The following is an 18,399-nucleotide window of genomic DNA, read 5'->3' as shown; positions in this document are numbered from 1 at the left end:
ATTACCAGTTTTGATCTAGGGTGCTTGGAATTTAGTATAAAATTTCTTGTCACATCCTCCAAAGGTGAAGTCTGCTCTGGATGTTATTTATTAGATCCTTTGTGGCCCTATTTTAACACTGTCTCTTTTGCTCTGAAATCTGTGGTTTTTTTAGATTAGTTTCTTTTTGGCGGGGGGAAGGGGGCATGTAAATGACAATAAACCTCTAAAATAAAGAACTGTATTAGGATAAATAGTGGCAGTTCTAGAAAATTTGTTCTGCTTTCTCTCACTGGACTTGATTTGTGATTCAATTGCAGGAATTGTTAAAAAAAGTGAAGTTTATTCCTGGATCAACACTGAATGCCATGGTTGAAATGATGGACAGGCGGCCATATTGGTGTATATCAAGGCAAAGAGTTTGGGGTGTTCCAATTCCTGTGTTTCATCATAAGACAAAAGATGAATTCTTGATCAACAGGTAGAACTCTTTCTAAAATTTTCAACATTTTAAAGTGAGTTGTATTTTCTTCAAAAATGAAAAAATAGTGGACTATTGAAAACTCCTGATATATGTTAAATATTCTAAAATAGCTATCTTTTTTGAGGGGAGTAAAATATAAATTTCAGAAAGATCCTTTCAGATGGATGAAGCTTTAACAAACACTGGATTATTTTTTCAGTATTGATCCGTAGAAGCAAAGACTGTGAATATTTTCCTGTGAGAATTCATTGTCCCTGACTGTGCCCTGTGCTGGCGTGAGGTGTCAGGAGCCCAGAGATAAGCAGTGTTGAGTGGTGGAGCCCAGTATGTGAGTTCTCTTCAGCAATTAGTGTCAGTCTTTTGCTCTGAGTGAAATGACTCATCTCAGTAGAAATGGCATTAGGTAATTGTATAGGTAATTTAAAATGTAAGAAACTATAATATAGTTGAATGCACATAATTAACTCTAGTGATGATTACATTCCTAGTTATTTCTTCTTTTTTCCTTAATTTTTTTTTTTAATTTGGAAAGATAATACATGAACCTAGTAAACAGTTCAGAGTAGAACAGCTTATACAGTAAAAAGAAGATTGTTTTCCCTAATCATATACTAGACCCTTTTTTGAGGCAGTAAACAAGACTGACACGGTCCCTGCTCTTGATGAGGTGATAATCTAGCTAGTTTATCTTCTAGTAAATTAAGGTGGCTCTCAGTATTGTTGCTATTAGTAACAGATGTGGAAAGGGGAATAGTAATCATTTCTTTTGCGAATACATCCTGGGTTTTCATTTTTTGGAGTAATTTTGTTTTGGATGTTTTACTAAGTTATTCTAGAACATGAGCAAAGAGTTTGACTGCGTTTTGGTAAGTATTTTCACATTTCATCAGTTGAGGATTCAATGAGGGTTTTGAGGGCATGGAGGCCAGCAAGTAATGGAGAATTCAAGTAATGGAGAGATGACAGAGTTGAATGTCCTACCTTGGGGTTCATCATCATTTTTGTAAAAAGGTTCTGTTTTTCATTGTCAACATTATTAGTATTTCTTTAGGTGGTACTTTTGTGAATATATGTATTTTAGGGGTTTTTTTAATTGTTGACTACAGTGTTTTTTTTTTTTAATTTTTTAAATTACCTTTAGCCAATATTAGGTAGTTCTTAGTATCCTTGGTGTGAAGGTTCCTTTTCATTTTGAAATATTCCTTGTATCACTGCTTCATGGGTAATCTGACACCTTATGGCAACGTGGTTCAGAGGGAAGAACTAAAGGCTCTGCCTTGAACAAATATTGAACCCTAAAACAGCTCATTTGCTTCAGTTATAAAGGATATGGCATTTGAGTAGGGCCTGGAGGATTAGGTAGGAAGTGGGGGAAAGTAGTGGGATTAGGAGCTGAGGACCCAGAGTGGGGAAAATATAGCATATATATAGGAACCATAATGGGGCTGCAGGTTGTGTGAGGGGATCAGAAAGATAAACACCTAAGAAGGATTGACTGGGGCAAATTGAAGTGAGTCTTGAATACCAGGCTAAGGAATTTAAACTTTTAAGTAGGCATGAAGAGTCGCGGTATGTTTTAGGAAAAGAAACTAGAGGTTAGAGACCAGGAGGTGATTTTAAGGCTATTGCAATATTATTACAACTTGGAGCTAAGACTCTTTGGCCTAAATATTGTTGCATATGTTGTTCTTAAAATTTAGAGCTTGATCACATAAAAACTAATATCTTATTTCCCCTACTAAGAATTAACTTGTTGAGATACGTTTACACAAGAATTGCTTAAAATTCCACACTGGAGAGTTTTCTTTTAAGGAAACCTCTATAAGACACTGCCATTGTTCCTCATTCTTTTCCATATTTAGAGAGCAAGATTTTTAGGGTGTTTCCTTGCAGTGATTCAAGTGGACCAATGTACGTATTAGTAAGTAGAGCAAGCTGGTTTATTTGACCATTATTTAATCACTACAATAAAATGGTACATAGATCGATTGTTTGGTGACCTGGGTGAAATAAATGTGAGCTTTGTCAGAAAAACACAAGCAGATTTTCTTTAGGTATCATTTATGTTTTATTTACAGTCAATACATTTACATGGTATGTAACAGATTCTTTTCTGTGCATCTGCCGTTGTGTTGCTTGCGTGGTATAGTTGATTTCTGATTCTGAAGTCGCAGAGATATACAGAATATTGGCCTACAGAAATGACAGACAAACAGCCATACTGTCTGTCAATTCATAGGTCATTTTCCTGTACACCATTTCTGAATAATGACTCTAATCCTCTTCCGTTTTTGGTCCTTTAAGTGACATAACAGTTAATTTTTAAAAATGGATGTTAATTCTTAATTATTTGTCAATTTTTAAAGACTGCATAAAAGGCTGTCTTTTTTTTCCTCCTTAATCAAATGAGAATCAAGTGACCATAATTTTTTTTGTCTTTCTTGAATACACCCCTACATTGAAGTGAGTTGGTAGCCATCAAAAGTAACAGCATCTCCACTGGAAATTGCTGCACAGTCCACATGGAGTTGCTGTTACAGCTGATGACCCCATTAAGCAGATCAGAAGGTTCCTTCCGCTTTTCTTGATGAAAGTCTATAAATTCTCCCTTAAGGATACTAGTTTCACAGAAGAAAATCTTGATTTATTCATGTTCTGAGTAAGCTGAGAGATTGGTAGATTTGAAACTCTGATGTTTAATTTTGATTTGAATTAATGTTCTCATTTGCACTTTATATTCGTATTTGTATTTTCTCAAGAAATAATTCCATTTTTGACTTTAACATCATTGATCATTTTTCTTAATCTGTAATATAATGCCTTTATAGTTTAGGTGGAAATCTATTACTAATTAGTAAAGACAAATACTTTTTAGCATAAAAAAGATAAAATGTAGAAACATTTGCTACCTAGGAAGGAAAAGAGGTTGTTAGTTAAATTTCTTTCATTTCAGACCATTTAATCATTTTAAGGGTATTAATGTAATAGTTAACATGCATTTAGGAAACTTAGCCCCCGATTTCTGGAAATTGTGAGAAATTCACTAGAAGCAGGCAAGGATTTCAAGTTTGGGTGTTAGCTTTAGCTACCTCAAATTTTTGCTCATGTTAATAGTAATGACTTTTTGGTGAAAAAGTTTGATAATGTTCATCAAATAAAAATTTCTCCAAAATTGTTTCCTGTCATCTTCAAAACATAAGTATAGAATTAAATTAAAAATAGAGCTCCCCCAAATTTCATTGTGTTCTAGAATTAAACTTAGTAAATAAATATGAAACATTTAGCCTCTTACCTCATTCTTACTCCAGTAACTTCCAGAAGAAAAGTATGTTATAGTCCATAATATTTTTGCTTTTATAAAGACAAAATACAGGAAAATGAAATGACAGCAACAGTTTGTTCATTACCTAGCAATCTTAATGCTGTTTAATTTCTGGTAACACGTTAAATAAGCTTCAGCCCAGTTGATAGCGAAGTTTAGAATGATTGGTTGGTGTTATAGTGGCTGGTACTACCTAGCGGATTTTCACGGATTGAAACCTAAGAAGGGACACATAATGCGTGTGTTTAGATAAGGCCGTTGCGTAAAGTACAAAGTTTTATGATGGATTTACTGCTTTATGAAATACAGCATTAAGATGGAAGCACAGAGATTATGTAGTGATAAGTGGTTTCACCCACTTTTATCAACAGTAATTTATACGATCTTTAGGTTATAAGTTAACTGTGTGTTTGTGTTAAGTATAGGGTATTAGTAACAAAGGGGGGAATTCTTACATTTCAAAAGACAAATTTTGACTACTTCTTGGGGTTTTTTTGGAAGAATATTTAATATCACTAGAAATGCCCATAAAATTGTCTTAAAACTTTTTAAAGCACCATCTCGGTTTTGTAATAAAAAATTACACTTCTAAGTATTTATCCGAAGGAAACAAAAGGACTAACGTCTCTTGTGCAAAGATATATATATATATCTGTAAGGATGTCTAATACAATTGTTTATAAAGAAACGTAATGATATGAAAAAGAAGAAATAATTAAAGTCAATTCTGGAAGAATGAATAGGTAACCATTAAAAATGGTAGCTTAGCTCTTAATGGTTGCCTAGTTCCTTGTGTATGAAAATCAAATAAATGTAGCCCATCCTGACATTTGGCTGTTTCTAAGTTTTTGCTACAGTGCTATAATGAGTATCTTTTGAGCACTTGTGCAGCATTTACTTGTATTTTTAATCGAAATTATCTTTTCAGATTTTGTTTGAATGTAAAATTTATCTTTATTTTGCAATCTACTATAGTTACCTCAAGTTTGGAGGTTATATGTGTTTGTTTATTTTTATTGCAAATTTTGTTTTTATAACTCTGCCACAATATTTTTAGGATCATTCAGGCCACGAGAGTACAAGTCAGAAGAAAGTTTTCACTTAGTGATACCAATTCCGTGCACTTAAATTTTGATTTGTTTGGATTGTGAGAATGTTTTTGTCTTTGAAATCTGCATTCTTATTTGTCATCAGTTTTATTCAGTTTTTATACTCTAACTCAGAGTTGTCTTTATTTTCCTGTTTTTAAAAACTTAAGTAATATAGTTGTCTAAGATCTCAAAATAGAATTAAGTTACAGAAGATAATGCCCATTAAAGTACATTTAGTACATCATATTTTTATATTTCACGATAAAAAGGAAGGAAGCAAGTCTTACTCTAAATATTAGTAGGAATTGGTCTGTTAATGAAGCTGAGCTTCTTCTCTCCCCTCTTTAAAATGTTTCATATTTCTGTTCGATAAACTGGAAAAAACATTTTTTGGGTTGGGGGTCCAAATTCATCTGTATATGTCAGAAGGGACCCAAAAATAATGAGTCATACTTTTAGTAGTATGTAGTTTTATTTATGACAGCCTTTTTGAAACTAGATTTTTAAAAGCTACTACAGGATTATTTTCATTGGTGTAGATAACATTGTATGGTTATGCCATTTTTAGTAAGTATTATTAGGTAAACTAAAAGAAAAACAAAACCAAACTTTCCTCCTCACTGAAATAAGAGACCTTTATGAGTTAAACAGTATATTTGCAAATAAGGTTTATATAATACAAGATTAAATTTCTTCTCATATTGAAATATTATATTGTTTATCTAAGTGAACTACCTATATCTTTATAAGAAAATGTAGCAATTAAAACTTCAACTTTAGTTAGACTAGAGCTGGTTGACTAAACTTGGTAGGATTTTATAGTTGCCTTAATAACATGGCAGCTGCAAAATTGGAATCTTTCTTTGCTGTTGGGTATTTTTAGTTACAGACTCTCTAAGATACTTGAATATAGTTAAGTAATACTTAAAATATAATTCTGAAACTTCATTGAATTTATCTGCTATTTAGCGATATGAAAAAGACCTTAGTTTCATTAGAGTTGAATCAGACGTTCTGAAACGGATATGTAAGTATCATCTACAGATGTTAAGGTTACTGACTACAATGTTAGGATTTTTTTAAGAATAAAATTTTTCACGTAGCCTTTCTTCTCCCAGCTTTTTCGAATGTTCATAGAAACTGAAGCTCAGAAAAAAAACATGATGTATTCCTGTCAGTATCTAATAAGTCGCAGATAGCCTCTGGTCTTTGGACTTGGTGCCCGCTCTGTCAGCACACTAATCTCCTGGGACTCCCTGCTGCCCTGACTTGGTCTCTGGTTCACGCTTTCATTACACATGGGTAATAAGAGTCTTTTTGCCTTTGCTTAGCAAACCCCAGAGAAGGGGAGTGTGAGTTCACAGATACAGTGTTGTCTTCATAAATGAGTTAGAAAGGCTGAATGGAGAAGTAAAAGCAGAACCGAGCCATGATTTAGGAGAGACAGTTTTGAGGCCTGGCTTTTAATTGTGTTACTTGCTTATTAGGCTCATGATTTAAGGAACCCCAAGGCACAGAACAGTTTATCTGTCAGTTTAGCTATAAATATGTTTTTTTATGAATCCAATTAGACAGTGCTTGTAAAGTCCTTTTAAAAGTATACACATAAATGTGTATATATAATTTGTGGTATACACATAAATGCTTTTATTTTGATTAATAATAATATTAATCCTAACATCTCTACCTTATTTTCTAAATTAATATGAAATTTGAATGATTTTCCTTTATGTTTGTATTTTTTTATCTGTTTATTTCCAACACATTTAAAGGTGCTTCACTGTTTTATTTTACTGTTTACCTAAAATTACAATCTAATGATAACATTGTAAAGATAGAAAGGCAGAATGAGGGGACTTCCCTGGCAGTCCAGTGGTTAAGACTCTGAGCTTCCAATGCAGGGGGCACGGGTTCAGACCCTGGTCAGGGAACTAAGATCCCACATGCCGCATGAAGTGGCCAAAAAAAAAAAAAGAAGGGCAAAATGAAAATGACACTCATGTTTAGAATCTTTTTTTAATGAAAATTTCATAATTGGTATGATATATGTGTGTAAATGTACTTTGCTAGTATCTCCCTTTTTTTTAGTTCTAAGAGTAATAGCATTAGGTTTATTCAGATTTTCTATTACAGTATATTCATATTTTCTTAACTGATAAAATGTTCTGTGCAAACTATTAAAATAGTAATATGTAACTAAATATTGTCATATAACTAGGTTGTTATTGCACAGAGTTTTTATGGTCTCATGTCACAAAAGTTTATCTTTATTGTTAAAGTCCATCTGAAATGTGTGACTGTATTAGAAATATGGACTTGTGCCCATTTAAACATTCTTATTATTCATAATTTCTTCAGAATAGATGTGGTAGCATTATACTTTTTCATTGTCCTTCGTAGTATAATCAACTTAGGTATTTTGGATATCAATTTGTAGAGCATATTTAATTTATAATGCCCATTTGATTTTTGCTTCCCACAACAATTTTTCATAAACACTTCATTTTATCTGAATTATCAGACCCAGAGAGGTTCAGTGATTTGCCATACATAGTCATGATTAATAAGAAGCAGATCCAGATTAAGAACTTAGAACTTTTTCCTATCCACTCCTCCTTCCGTTTCCATTGACTCTCATAGGCGTACATTTTTAGTTACTTGCATTAATGGAGTGTGGTAGAAAAGAGGATAATTGAAAAGTTGGCTTTACTATATGTACTTTAATCTCTAAATATTAATATGGATATGTGTTTTGGTAACTGGTTAACAAAATTAACTGTCTTAAGTTTCCTGACTTCAAAGAATCAGTTTATGGGACTTCCCTGGCAGTCCAGTGGTTAAGACTCTGTGCTCCCAATGCAGGGTACATGGGTTTGATCTCTGGTCGGGGAACTAAGATCCTACATGCTGCGTGGCAAGGCCAAAAAACCCCCAAAAGAATCAGTTTAAATAATAGCTAATGCTTATATAATACCTATTAATATGTGCCAGACACTGTTCTAGGCATTTTACCTATAAGCTCAATTCATATCCATAATAGCTCTATTAATGATACTGTTATTATATGCATTTTTGCAAACCAAGGTACAGAAACGTTGAGTGCTTTGCCTAGGGTCGCATAGCTAGTAAGTTATAGAGCCAGGCATTAAATGAAAGCTCTCTGGCTCTGGGGTCCGTGTTCTTTTTTTTTTTTTAAATTTATTTTATTGAAGTGTAGCTGATTTACAATGTTGTGTTAATTTCTACTGAACAGCAGAGTGATTCAGTGTATCACACTGAATTCTTTTTCATATTCTTTTCCATTATGGTTTATCACAGGATATTGAGTATAGTTCCCTGTGCTATACAGTAGGACCTTGTTGGTTATCCATTCTATATGTAATAGTTTGCATCTGCTAATCCCAAACTCCTAATCCATCCCCCCCTCTCCCCTTTGGCAACCACAAATCTGTTCTGTATGAGTGTGTTTCTGTTTCATAGGTAAATTCATTTGTGTCATATTTTAGGTTCCACATATAAGTGGTATCGTGTGGTATTTGCCTTTCTCTCTCTGACTTACTTCACTTAGTATGATAATCTCTAGGTCCATCCATGTTGCTGCAAATGGCATTATTTTGTTCTTTTTTATGGCTGAGTAATATTCCATTGTGTATGTGTACCATATCTTCTTAATATGTGCTTTTTTTTTTTTTTTTTTTTTTTTTTTTTTTTTTTTTAATTGTATAGCTACTTTATTTATTTATTTATTTATTTTTGGCTGTGTTGGGTCTTCGTTTCTGTGTGAGGGCTTTCTCCAGTTGCGGCAAGTGGGGGCCACTCTTCATCGCGGTGCGCGGGCCTTTCACTATCGCGGCCCCTCCCGTTGCGGGGCACAGGCTCCAGACGCGCAGGCTCAGTAGTTGTGGCTCACGGGCCCAGCTGCTCCGTGGCATGTGGGATCTTCCCAGACCAGGGCTCGAACCCGTGTCCCCTGCATTAGCAGGCAGATTCTCAACCACTGCGCCACCAGGGAAGCCCTACCATATCTTCTTTATCCATTCATCTGTCACTTTTCGAATTATAGTTTTCTCTGTATATATGCCCAGTAGTAGATTACAGGATCATATAGCAACTCTACTTTTAGTTTTTTGAGGAACCTCCAAACTGTTTTCCATAGTAGCTGCACCAATTTACATTCCCATCAACAATGTAGGAGGGTTCCCTTCTCTCCACACAGGGTCCATGTTCTTGACCAGTATATTCTGTGACTCAGTGGAAAGCAACTAGAGGAAGTTGTAATGTCAATAAAGCTGTGATAATAACTTAAAAGTATATTATTCCTGTGAGAAAATTTAGTATAAAATTTTCCCTGAGTTTAATTTTCAGACAATTTATAACTGTGTATTTTATCTTCCCAAAGATAATGATCAATTTCAGTATTCATTTGATACGCATTTATTGGCTTTCTGTTGTGTGTTAGGCATGTGTTAAATTTTACTGGATCATCTCATTTAGTTTGCAGTCATTCTGACGAAAGTATCTAGGATCATTAAAATGCAAGTTCCACTACAGTGGGAATCTTATCTGCCTTGTTAACTGTTGTATCTCCAGTGCCTAGAACAGCGTCCAAAACATTGGAGGTTCTCAAATATTTTTGAACAAAAATTGTACAATTCTTCTTAACAGAAGGGACAGCCAAGACTTAGAGAAGTTTTAGTACTTGTGTGTGGTCATGTATATAAAAAGTAGCAGAGTCAAGATATAAGTCTGGGTATCTATTATCAAATACCAAATGTCAGATATCAAAATCTGTGCTCTGGTACAGCAATGCCTCTTCTGCAGATGTATTTGGGCTCAGTCCTGAAAGCAGTGAGGGGGCACTGCAAGTCTGTGAGAGGGGATTGGTGTGATAAAAGCAGTTTTAGGAATGCAGCTCTCTCAGAGATGTGTCATGCAAATTAAATCTCATGTGCCAGGTGGAGGAATGAGCACAGGGGAGAAGTCAGACCATTGCATCAGTCTAGTATTGACACAGTGAGGTTGGACTAATATTCTCTTATTTACTCAAAGAATAAATTTGAGTAATAGTTCAAGGTAGAAGCTGACAGAATATATGTTGGCTTAATTTGAGCAGAAATTGGAGGAGGTAGATAATTAGCAGGTTTTGAATACAGGTACTTGGATAGAAAATAGATTGATAGAAACAGGGAAATCAGTAACTGAAATAGGGATATCAGGAGAAGTCTTTTTTTTTTTTTTTCTTTTAAGGGCTCCATATGATCAATTTTATTTTATTTTATTGAATTTAAGATGACAGCAGGAACTAAGTAAGCAAGTAACTGAAGATTAATACCACTAAATTTGGGGGAAAAGATAGGAAAAAATACCCTGCATATTGGGATAAATATCCTGCCGATAGGGAAAAAAAATACTACTGTTTCTTAAATTTAAAATATTAGGTATTAATCACCATAATTAAGTGAACAATTTTTCTTTGTTCCCCCTAAAATAGCCAAACTATTGAGCATATTATTAAACTAGTGGAAGAACATGGCAGTGATATCTGGTGGACTCTTCCCCCGGAGCAACTTCTTCCAAAAGAAGTCCTATCTCAGGTAAATTTCTATTCGTATTTAACAGCCTTTGTTGTGTATTGCATGATTTAATGACAACACGAGATTCCCTGGGAGTTAAAAAGTAGTTATGTTATCCTGTCAGGTTCATGAGTTTATTCATCATAAATGAGGAGCCAGTGCAGTTTGAGGGTAGACATTTGTATTTAGCTAGAGAAGCTGGGTGTTTGGTGTAGCAGTAGAGTGGGAGGGATATTTGCTGTCTCACTGAGGGCCAAGATTGATTTTAACTGCTTTGTTGGCTGAGCAGAGAGAGGCACTTGTGACTGTGAGAGAACAGTGCCTAACATTGGTGTATCAGGACTTTGTAGGACATGAATTCGAGTTAACTGATGGCATCACATATTGAAAAATCCAAATTGGAAGATCATTTCAAGAAATAAAAAGTTTATATTTCCATTAGTAAATGTGTAATTAAGTGGCCACAATCACTTTTACATGCAAATGAAGCAGTTGTACCTAATTGCAAAATACTTAAAAATGTCTGAAATTTCATTTTAAAATGTGAATTTAATGGTTGTAAGTATTTCATTGTCTTAAGACCTTTTTGGGTATTAATTGTAAATGTTGTGATGGCTGTGTAATTAAAATGCTTTTACATTATCTTACTAGGTTGGTGGTCCTGATGCTTTGGAGTATGTGCCTGGTCAGGATATTCTGGACATCTGGTTTGACAGTGGAACTTCATGGTCTTATGTTCTTCCAGGTAATTTAAAAGAGTAGATTAAATACCAATCAGGCAGTTTTGAAAAATAAATGCTATCAGAAGAAACCTATAATCAAGAACTCTTTTTTTTTTTTTTTATGCTTTATTTGGAAGTACATCTCCTGCTATAATATAATTTTAGATCTGGAAGAGCTATTGGATCTTTTAATCATTTTTAAAAAATGATTAAAAATCATTTAATCCAATGCTTTCTAAACTTTTTTTTTTTGCCAATTGAAATTTTTATATAGAACCACAATACATAAGATTAATAAACATGGGAATTTTCTTCCTCCTCTCAGCTCATTCTCCTTGACCCCAAGGCACTTAGTTCTGTAAAACAAAGTTTGGAAATCACTGAAATAGCCTGACCCAATCATTTTTCAGAAGAGGAGATGAGATTGGATTAGGGTCCAATTAGGTGATGGTTACATAGCTTAGTGTCAGACTAGAACTCGGGTACCCTGCTTTCCGGTTCTCATTCATCTGTACTCCGTTACCTTCTCACAGCTTTACCACTCTCTATGCAGACAGCTGACTAATTTCTGCCTCCTCACAGTTAGGGTAAGCTTTTGACTCAGTGGATAAAGAGGGAGGCGAGATTGGGCAGGAATTAGAATGGAGTAGTAGCAGGCACACAGAGGACGTGTTCAGATGTGAGAAGATACCTTCAAGGATACTAAGTGAGAAGCCTGAAGTGAAATGAAGTAGAGCTTGTCCCCACTGTGAGGTTAAAGACCGGGATGAGGTGGCAGGGAAGCAACAGTGCATCACTTAGTTCCTCACATCGCTGCTGAGTGCTGACTTTTACCCAGGAGATCCTGTTTGCTTTCTGGAGCAAAGGAATGTGGGAAAACAGCTTGCCTGTTCAGCTGACCATTGTTAAAGGGCTGAAGAGGGATCGTGGTCAGGTTTTACCTGGGGTATGCTTCTGGTAGTAGGCCTCATTATTGAGAGGACAGCAATGTGATTCCTAGCAGGTAAATGCTAGGAATGCTCTAATTGGGCCATTCTTTCAGCCTAGGAAATTTGAAAAGCAAAATACACAGAAATTCATGCTTACTCTGTATTATAGCTAAACTGTACATAAAAATTCGTAATGATCTAATATAAGTTAACATATTAATATAATTTTTATAATATTGTATGCAGTAATTTTCAGAATTATTATTTCATACATTTCTCCCACCGTACTCAAGAGAAAATATTGCCAGTTTAGGTACTTTGTTTTCCTAAATTATATTGAAAATGTCGGCAGATAACACTACAGAAGGTAGGTAGGTAGGTTAAATAGTGTTATGTTATAAACAGGAAAAAGAGTTACCTCCTACCACATTTGGGGCAGCATCCTGAATTTCAAAATACAATAAATATGTCATATGTGAAATAGTGCTTATAAAGTATATTTCAAAGTTCAGTAGCTGCTTCAGCCTTGATGAGAATTGCTGCTACTGGCATTGTTGCTTTTTTAATTTCTAAAGTGGTTTTATGTTACCAGGTGCAGCAAGTGCAAATTATAACTGGAGCCATTGACTGTTAAACTGCGTGAAAATTGTCATTAAAACCTATCTGTGCTGCTGTCGGTGGTACAGATAGAGTTTAGTCCTACTATTTCAAGTTTGTTCTTAACCAGATATTTGACAGTGACAGAAATAGTTTATCAAACGAAATTAGTGGTAAAAATGCACCTAATCAGTAAATCATTTTTTCCTTCCATGTCATATATAGGTAATTAATTCAAAGAAAGAAAATCATTTTGCCATTTAAACATGTGTGTTGCATGCATAGGAGGGTGCCAGAACATAAGTAAACTATCTTCACAGATAATACACAAACCCCATTTTATTTTATTTTATTTTGGCCGTGCTGTGTGGCTTGTGGGTTCTTAGTTCCCCGGCCAGGGATTGAACCCGGGCCCCCGGCAGTGGAAGAGCTGAGTCCTAACCACTGGCCCACCAGGGAAGTACCACAAACCCAATTGTAGACTGTAGTTTCTTCTTTTTCACTGAGATCTCATATTCCTCTTCCTCAAAAAAAAGTAAAGAATAAATAAAATAACAAAAATCTTACGAGATTGATCAGTAAGTTAGATTAATTGATTTATATTTCATCCTGTTTTCCTCCCTTTTCTTCTTTCATGATAAAAAATTTCAAAAGATAGGCAGAAAGAATGAGGTGGGAAGGAGTTCAGATGCTAAGTGAATTCATAGTTCAAAACACCATAATGCAAAGGTGATTTTCCTTTAAAAAACAAAACAAAATGAGCAGTCACCTACTTTCCTGGGAAGGCTTACTGTACTTTTCATTCTCAGATGGCTTGTATCAAATCTAATATGAAATGATTCAGTGTCTGCATGTTTCCTTGAGAGTGTACTATTGCAAAGTAAAATCAGCTTGATTTTGAGCTTAATTTTAGATACCAGTCTTCATCAGTATCTGCTAATGTTTAACGAGTTGAATTTGGTGATTACATAGCATACATATCTAGTTTCACTTTTTGGTGACAGATTTTATGGCAGTGAAAGAGATTTGGCTCCTGTTTTCACACCAGGTCAAGTACCTGGTGAGTTCTTTGTGAGTTTCACTGTGAGTGAGTTTAAGGTCAATAAAACTTAAGAAATTGAAACTTGACCACTTTCTGAAAGGGAATGGCATTTAAATGAATTATATTATATATAAGTAGTAAGTCATATCCTTATTTCTAAAACATTCCTTAAATGTTTACCAAAGACATTAATTATTGCACTGATTTAAAACTAATTAATATTTAAACTTTTTAAAAAACAGCTTAATTTTTGGAAAAAGTTTGTATAGACGATCTTATTTACAAAGCAGAAATAGAGACACAGACGACAAACTTATGGATACCAAAGGGGAAAGGGGGTGGTGGGATGAATTGGGAGATTGGGATTGACATATATACACTGTTGATACTATGTATAAAATAGATAACTAATGAGAACCTACTGTATAGCACAGGGAACTCTACTCATTGCTCTGTGGTGACCTAAATGAGAAGGAAATCCAAAGAGGGGATATTTGTATATGTATGGCTGATTCACTTTGCTGTACAATATAAACTAACACAATATTGTAAAGCAACTATACTCCAATAAAAATTTTTAAAAATAAAATAAAACTAATTAATGTTTAAAATTTTTTAAAAATAGAAAAGTAGAGAGAATCCATACCCCTTGTACCCCTTCCCCACAGCCTTCCCATTATCAGCATCCCACACCAGAGTGGTCTGTTTGTTACATTCGATGACCTCACGTTGACAAATCATTATTGTCCAGGGTCCGTAGGTTACATTAGAGTTCACTCTTGGTGATGTACATTCTGTGGGCTTTGACAAATGTATAACGGCGCGTGTCACACAGAATAGCTTTATGGCCCCCCAAATCTTCTGCTCCACCTTTTCATCCCTCCTTCCCTACTAACCCCTGGCAGCCACTGATCTTTCTACTGTCTCCATAATTTTGCCCTTTCCAGAATGTGGTATAGTTGGAGTCATACAGGATGTAGCCTTTTCACATTGGCTTCTTTTACTTAATGATATGTATTCAAGGTTCCTCCACGTCTTTTCATGGCTTGATAGCTCATTACTTTTTAGTGCTGAACAATACTTCATTGTCTGGATGTACCACAGTTTATCCATTCACCTGGTGAAGTAATTAGTGTCTTAAAATATTTATTCTACATCATTTCTGATTCTCTTTAACAGAGAAATAAGTTGAAGTAGAGAAAAGAGATCATTTTTTGAAACAGAAACAGACTTACAAATAAGTTTTTTTTTAAAGTTACCCTTTTAAGGACATATACAGTACTAATAGCTTAATTTCAAAAATTAATGATGATTTTTAGCAATTATTTTTTGTTTAAATTATTTTTAAATGTATGTACATTAAACAGTAGTTTTGCCAAATATGTTTGTGCTGGTTCTACAGCCTGCCTTCTTAGTTCAATATAATAATCTTGCTCAAAATTCATCAATTCAGAAAAATTATGCAAATTTAGTAATGAAATTGTAGATTACTCAGTTTTTTCCTAATTCTTCTTTGATAGTAATTTTTTACTAGTTGGTTTATTCTTTAAATTTTTACCATACCTAAATCACAATCCTAGAGGTATTGAACAGTTGTTTCCTCTAAACATGAATCTTTACTTTTTTTTTTTTTTTTGGCTGCACAGGCGACTTGTGGGATCTCAGTTTCCTGACTAGGGATTGAACCCGGGTCATAGGAGTGAAGGCCTAGAATCCTAACTACTAGGCCACCAGGGAATTCCTACAATTTTCATAAGAGCGAAAGTTATTGTAAAGAAATACTAACTTTTTACCACATGGTTAATCGCTACTTTTCCTGGAATATTAAGACACCAAACATACTATGCTTCCATAAGAAAGTTCTAAATTTTTCTTCCACTGAAAGACCTATGCAGGGGCTTCCCCGGCGGTCCAGTGGTTAAGACTCCGCACTTCCAGTGCAAGGGGCGCAGGTTTGATCCCTGGTTGGGGAACTAAGATCCACATCCTGCCAAGAAAATATTTTTAAAATAATGATAATAATAATAAAATTACAAAAAAATCTATTCAGGAAGGAAAAAGGATAAAAAATAGGCAGAAAAAAAACGGGCACCGTTTCTCCCTCTTGTACACTGCCGGTGGAAGTGTAAATTGGCACAGACCTACCAGAAGGGGTTTTCACATTATGCGTCAAAAGCTTTGAAGTAGTTTTCTGTCTTTTGACTGAGTGATTCCACTTACAGGAATCTATTCTGTAGAAGTAATCAGATCTGGATGAAAAATTATGCGTGAAGATATTCACTACAGTGTTATTTCAAATAGTAAATGACATTGACCAACAACCCAATGTCCATCTGTAGAAAAATGGCTAAAGTGATATGGCATACATTCATATGGTAGAATGATATGCTTCCATTAAGTCATGTTTTTGAACATTTTTTGAACATTAAATGGTCATGGGAAAGTATTATTTAAGGGCATGTTAAATTTTTAAAAGTGCGGAATACAAAGATGTAGGATATTTACTCATGTAAATATTGGTATGCATAGACAAAATAGTGGAAGGAAATATGCTGAAATAAAGTGATTATCTCTGGGCATTGGGAATATATGTGATTTTATTTTCTTGAACTTTACTGTTTTACAAGTTTCTTAAAGTGAGAATGTGCTTTTTGTTGTTAGAAAAAAATTAAGCATTACTAAAAATAAACTTACTAGAACAGAAAATAGTCCCAATAATTAATTATATGAGGTTGTTAAATGATTCTACAGTATACCAGCACTTGAGTTTGACTGTGGCTCGTATTACTTACCATCTAAGACTAAACTTCTCATCTTTATTTTGAAAGTTCCTGTAAACTTTATCTTTTCATTTCTTATTCAGTGCTTTGCTACTCCAAAACTTCCCCACATCCGTCTTTTTCTTCCGGTTTCATACACCATCTTGATAGGCTCTTGTTTGCAGAAATTTTCTAGGGTTACACTTCCTTTTCCAGAATGATATTTTGCTCCTTACCCAATTCCAATAATTCAGCATATATGAGAATGAGAAAGACACCAAGACTTTACCCTTAATATGAATTAGTTGTTTTGTTGTGCTATTATTAATGGCCTGATTTTATTAGGTACAACATGTGTTTCTAGGACAGAATCAGAGACCATGTATTTTAAAAGTAATTTAGTATACCTAATCACATTTTTGCAAGTATTCCTTCATATAAAACTGTTTGAAAAAATATACCAGGAAGACTCTTAATTCTCCATCAGCAACTATCAAGTGGCCCTTTATGATGTATCTTAATAATAATTAACATTTACTGAGTATTTACTATGTCCTAAGCGTGTTATATTACCTCTTTAATCTCTAGAACAACCTTGTAAGGGAAGTAGATTTTGGTGTTATCCTCATTTCAGTGAGGAAGAAATGGAAGCATGGAAAGGTTATGCTAAGGCCCCATGGGTAGTAAGCGCCACAACCAGGATTTGGACCCAGGCAGTCTGAATCTAGCCACTGTGCAGTCTTCAAATTGCTTTTATTCTGCATAGTGTTAAGTCCTTAGGCAACAACCAGCTTTCTTAAAACTAAACATTTTAGAGCTGGCAGAGATTTCAGAGATTATTTAAACCCCTTGTTTTTTTAGGTGTGTTAATCAAGGCTTGGAAGCAATGATTTCTCCAAGATGACAGAACTTTAGTTTGATTTCATGATTATGGACTGTCATTTCACTAGGCCAGAAGTAGGTATTTTCTGAAGAAATGAAATACTTCCTGCTATTGCATTTTCCACTTATTTCAGAGAAGGATTTCCCCTAGTATTCTGTTATTAATCTTCTCATTAATTATTGCTACATCCAAAATGTGGTCTCCAGTAGGAAGTTAACATTTTGGGTGGGATGGGTTTTTTTTTTGTTTTTTTTTTTAATTATTTATTTATTTATTTATTTTGGCTGTGTTGGGTCTTCGTTTCTGTGTGAGGGCTTTCTCTAGTTGTGGCAAGCGGGGGCCACTCTTCATCACAGTGCGCAGGCCTCTCACTGTCGCGGCCTCTGTTGTTGCGGAGAGCACAGGCTCCAGACGCGCAGGTTCAGTAGTTGTGGCTCACGGGCCTAGTTGCTCCGCGGCATGTGGGATCTTCCCAGACCAGGGCTCGAACCCGTGCCCCCTGCATTAGCAGGCAGATTCTCAACCACTGCGCCACCAGGGAAGCCCGGGATGGGGTTTAAGTACTGGTATTGTAAAAGTTTAAATGGTTACAGATCAGTAGAGGAAGAAGGAAAGTAGGATATAGATGTAACATCCTAGAGGTTGAGGCTAAAATTTTTGTTCTCATTGCATAGGCATTTATCGTTTTATATTATCCTAGGCTTTCCTAACTGCATAGACTAGGCTAACCTGTGTTTTCACCCTGATAACAACATAGTTATTTCTTGTTTAACAGAAAATCTACCCTACTGGCTGTCATCTCCAAGAGGGCAGATACCACAGTACCTGCTAGGTGCTTGATAATGTTAGTCGAATTTAACTAATTTAATGTTTGATTACATTATTTCAGTTTTGTCTCCCACCTTCACCCAGATACTCTTTGTCACATAAGGATTACAACACTGAATCCTCAATGTTAGGACATAAGAGCAAATCACCATCATTTTACAAATAAAACGGGATTGCTGGGGTTTCTTAG

The 18,399-nt window shown here is 34.9% G+C and overlaps 1 protein-coding gene across 1 annotated transcript in view; it reads left to right on the top strand.

Annotated features, from left to right (window-relative positions):
• The window catches only part of IARS2 (isoleucyl-tRNA synthetase 2, mitochondrial), a 77,006-nt gene that overhangs the window by 46,044 nt on the left and 12,563 nt on the right, over positions 1-18,399 (top strand). The window contains exons 12-14 of the mRNA XM_007172069.2: positions 300-460; positions 10,368-10,470; positions 11,101-11,194. Coding sequence (XP_007172131.2) covers positions 300-460; positions 10,368-10,470; positions 11,101-11,194 — 358 coding nt within the window. The remainder of the gene's footprint in view (positions 1-299; positions 461-10,367; positions 10,471-11,100; positions 11,195-18,399) is intronic.

This window comes from Balaenoptera acutorostrata, chromosome 1 (assembly GCF_949987535.1).
Source record: "Balaenoptera acutorostrata chromosome 1, mBalAcu1.1, whole genome shotgun sequence".
Taxonomy (NCBI): Eukaryota; Metazoa; Chordata; class Mammalia; order Artiodactyla; family Balaenopteridae; genus Balaenoptera; species Balaenoptera acutorostrata.
The sequence above is the reverse complement of the archived record's forward strand: the minus strand, read 5'-3'. Positions and strand labels throughout refer to the sequence as shown.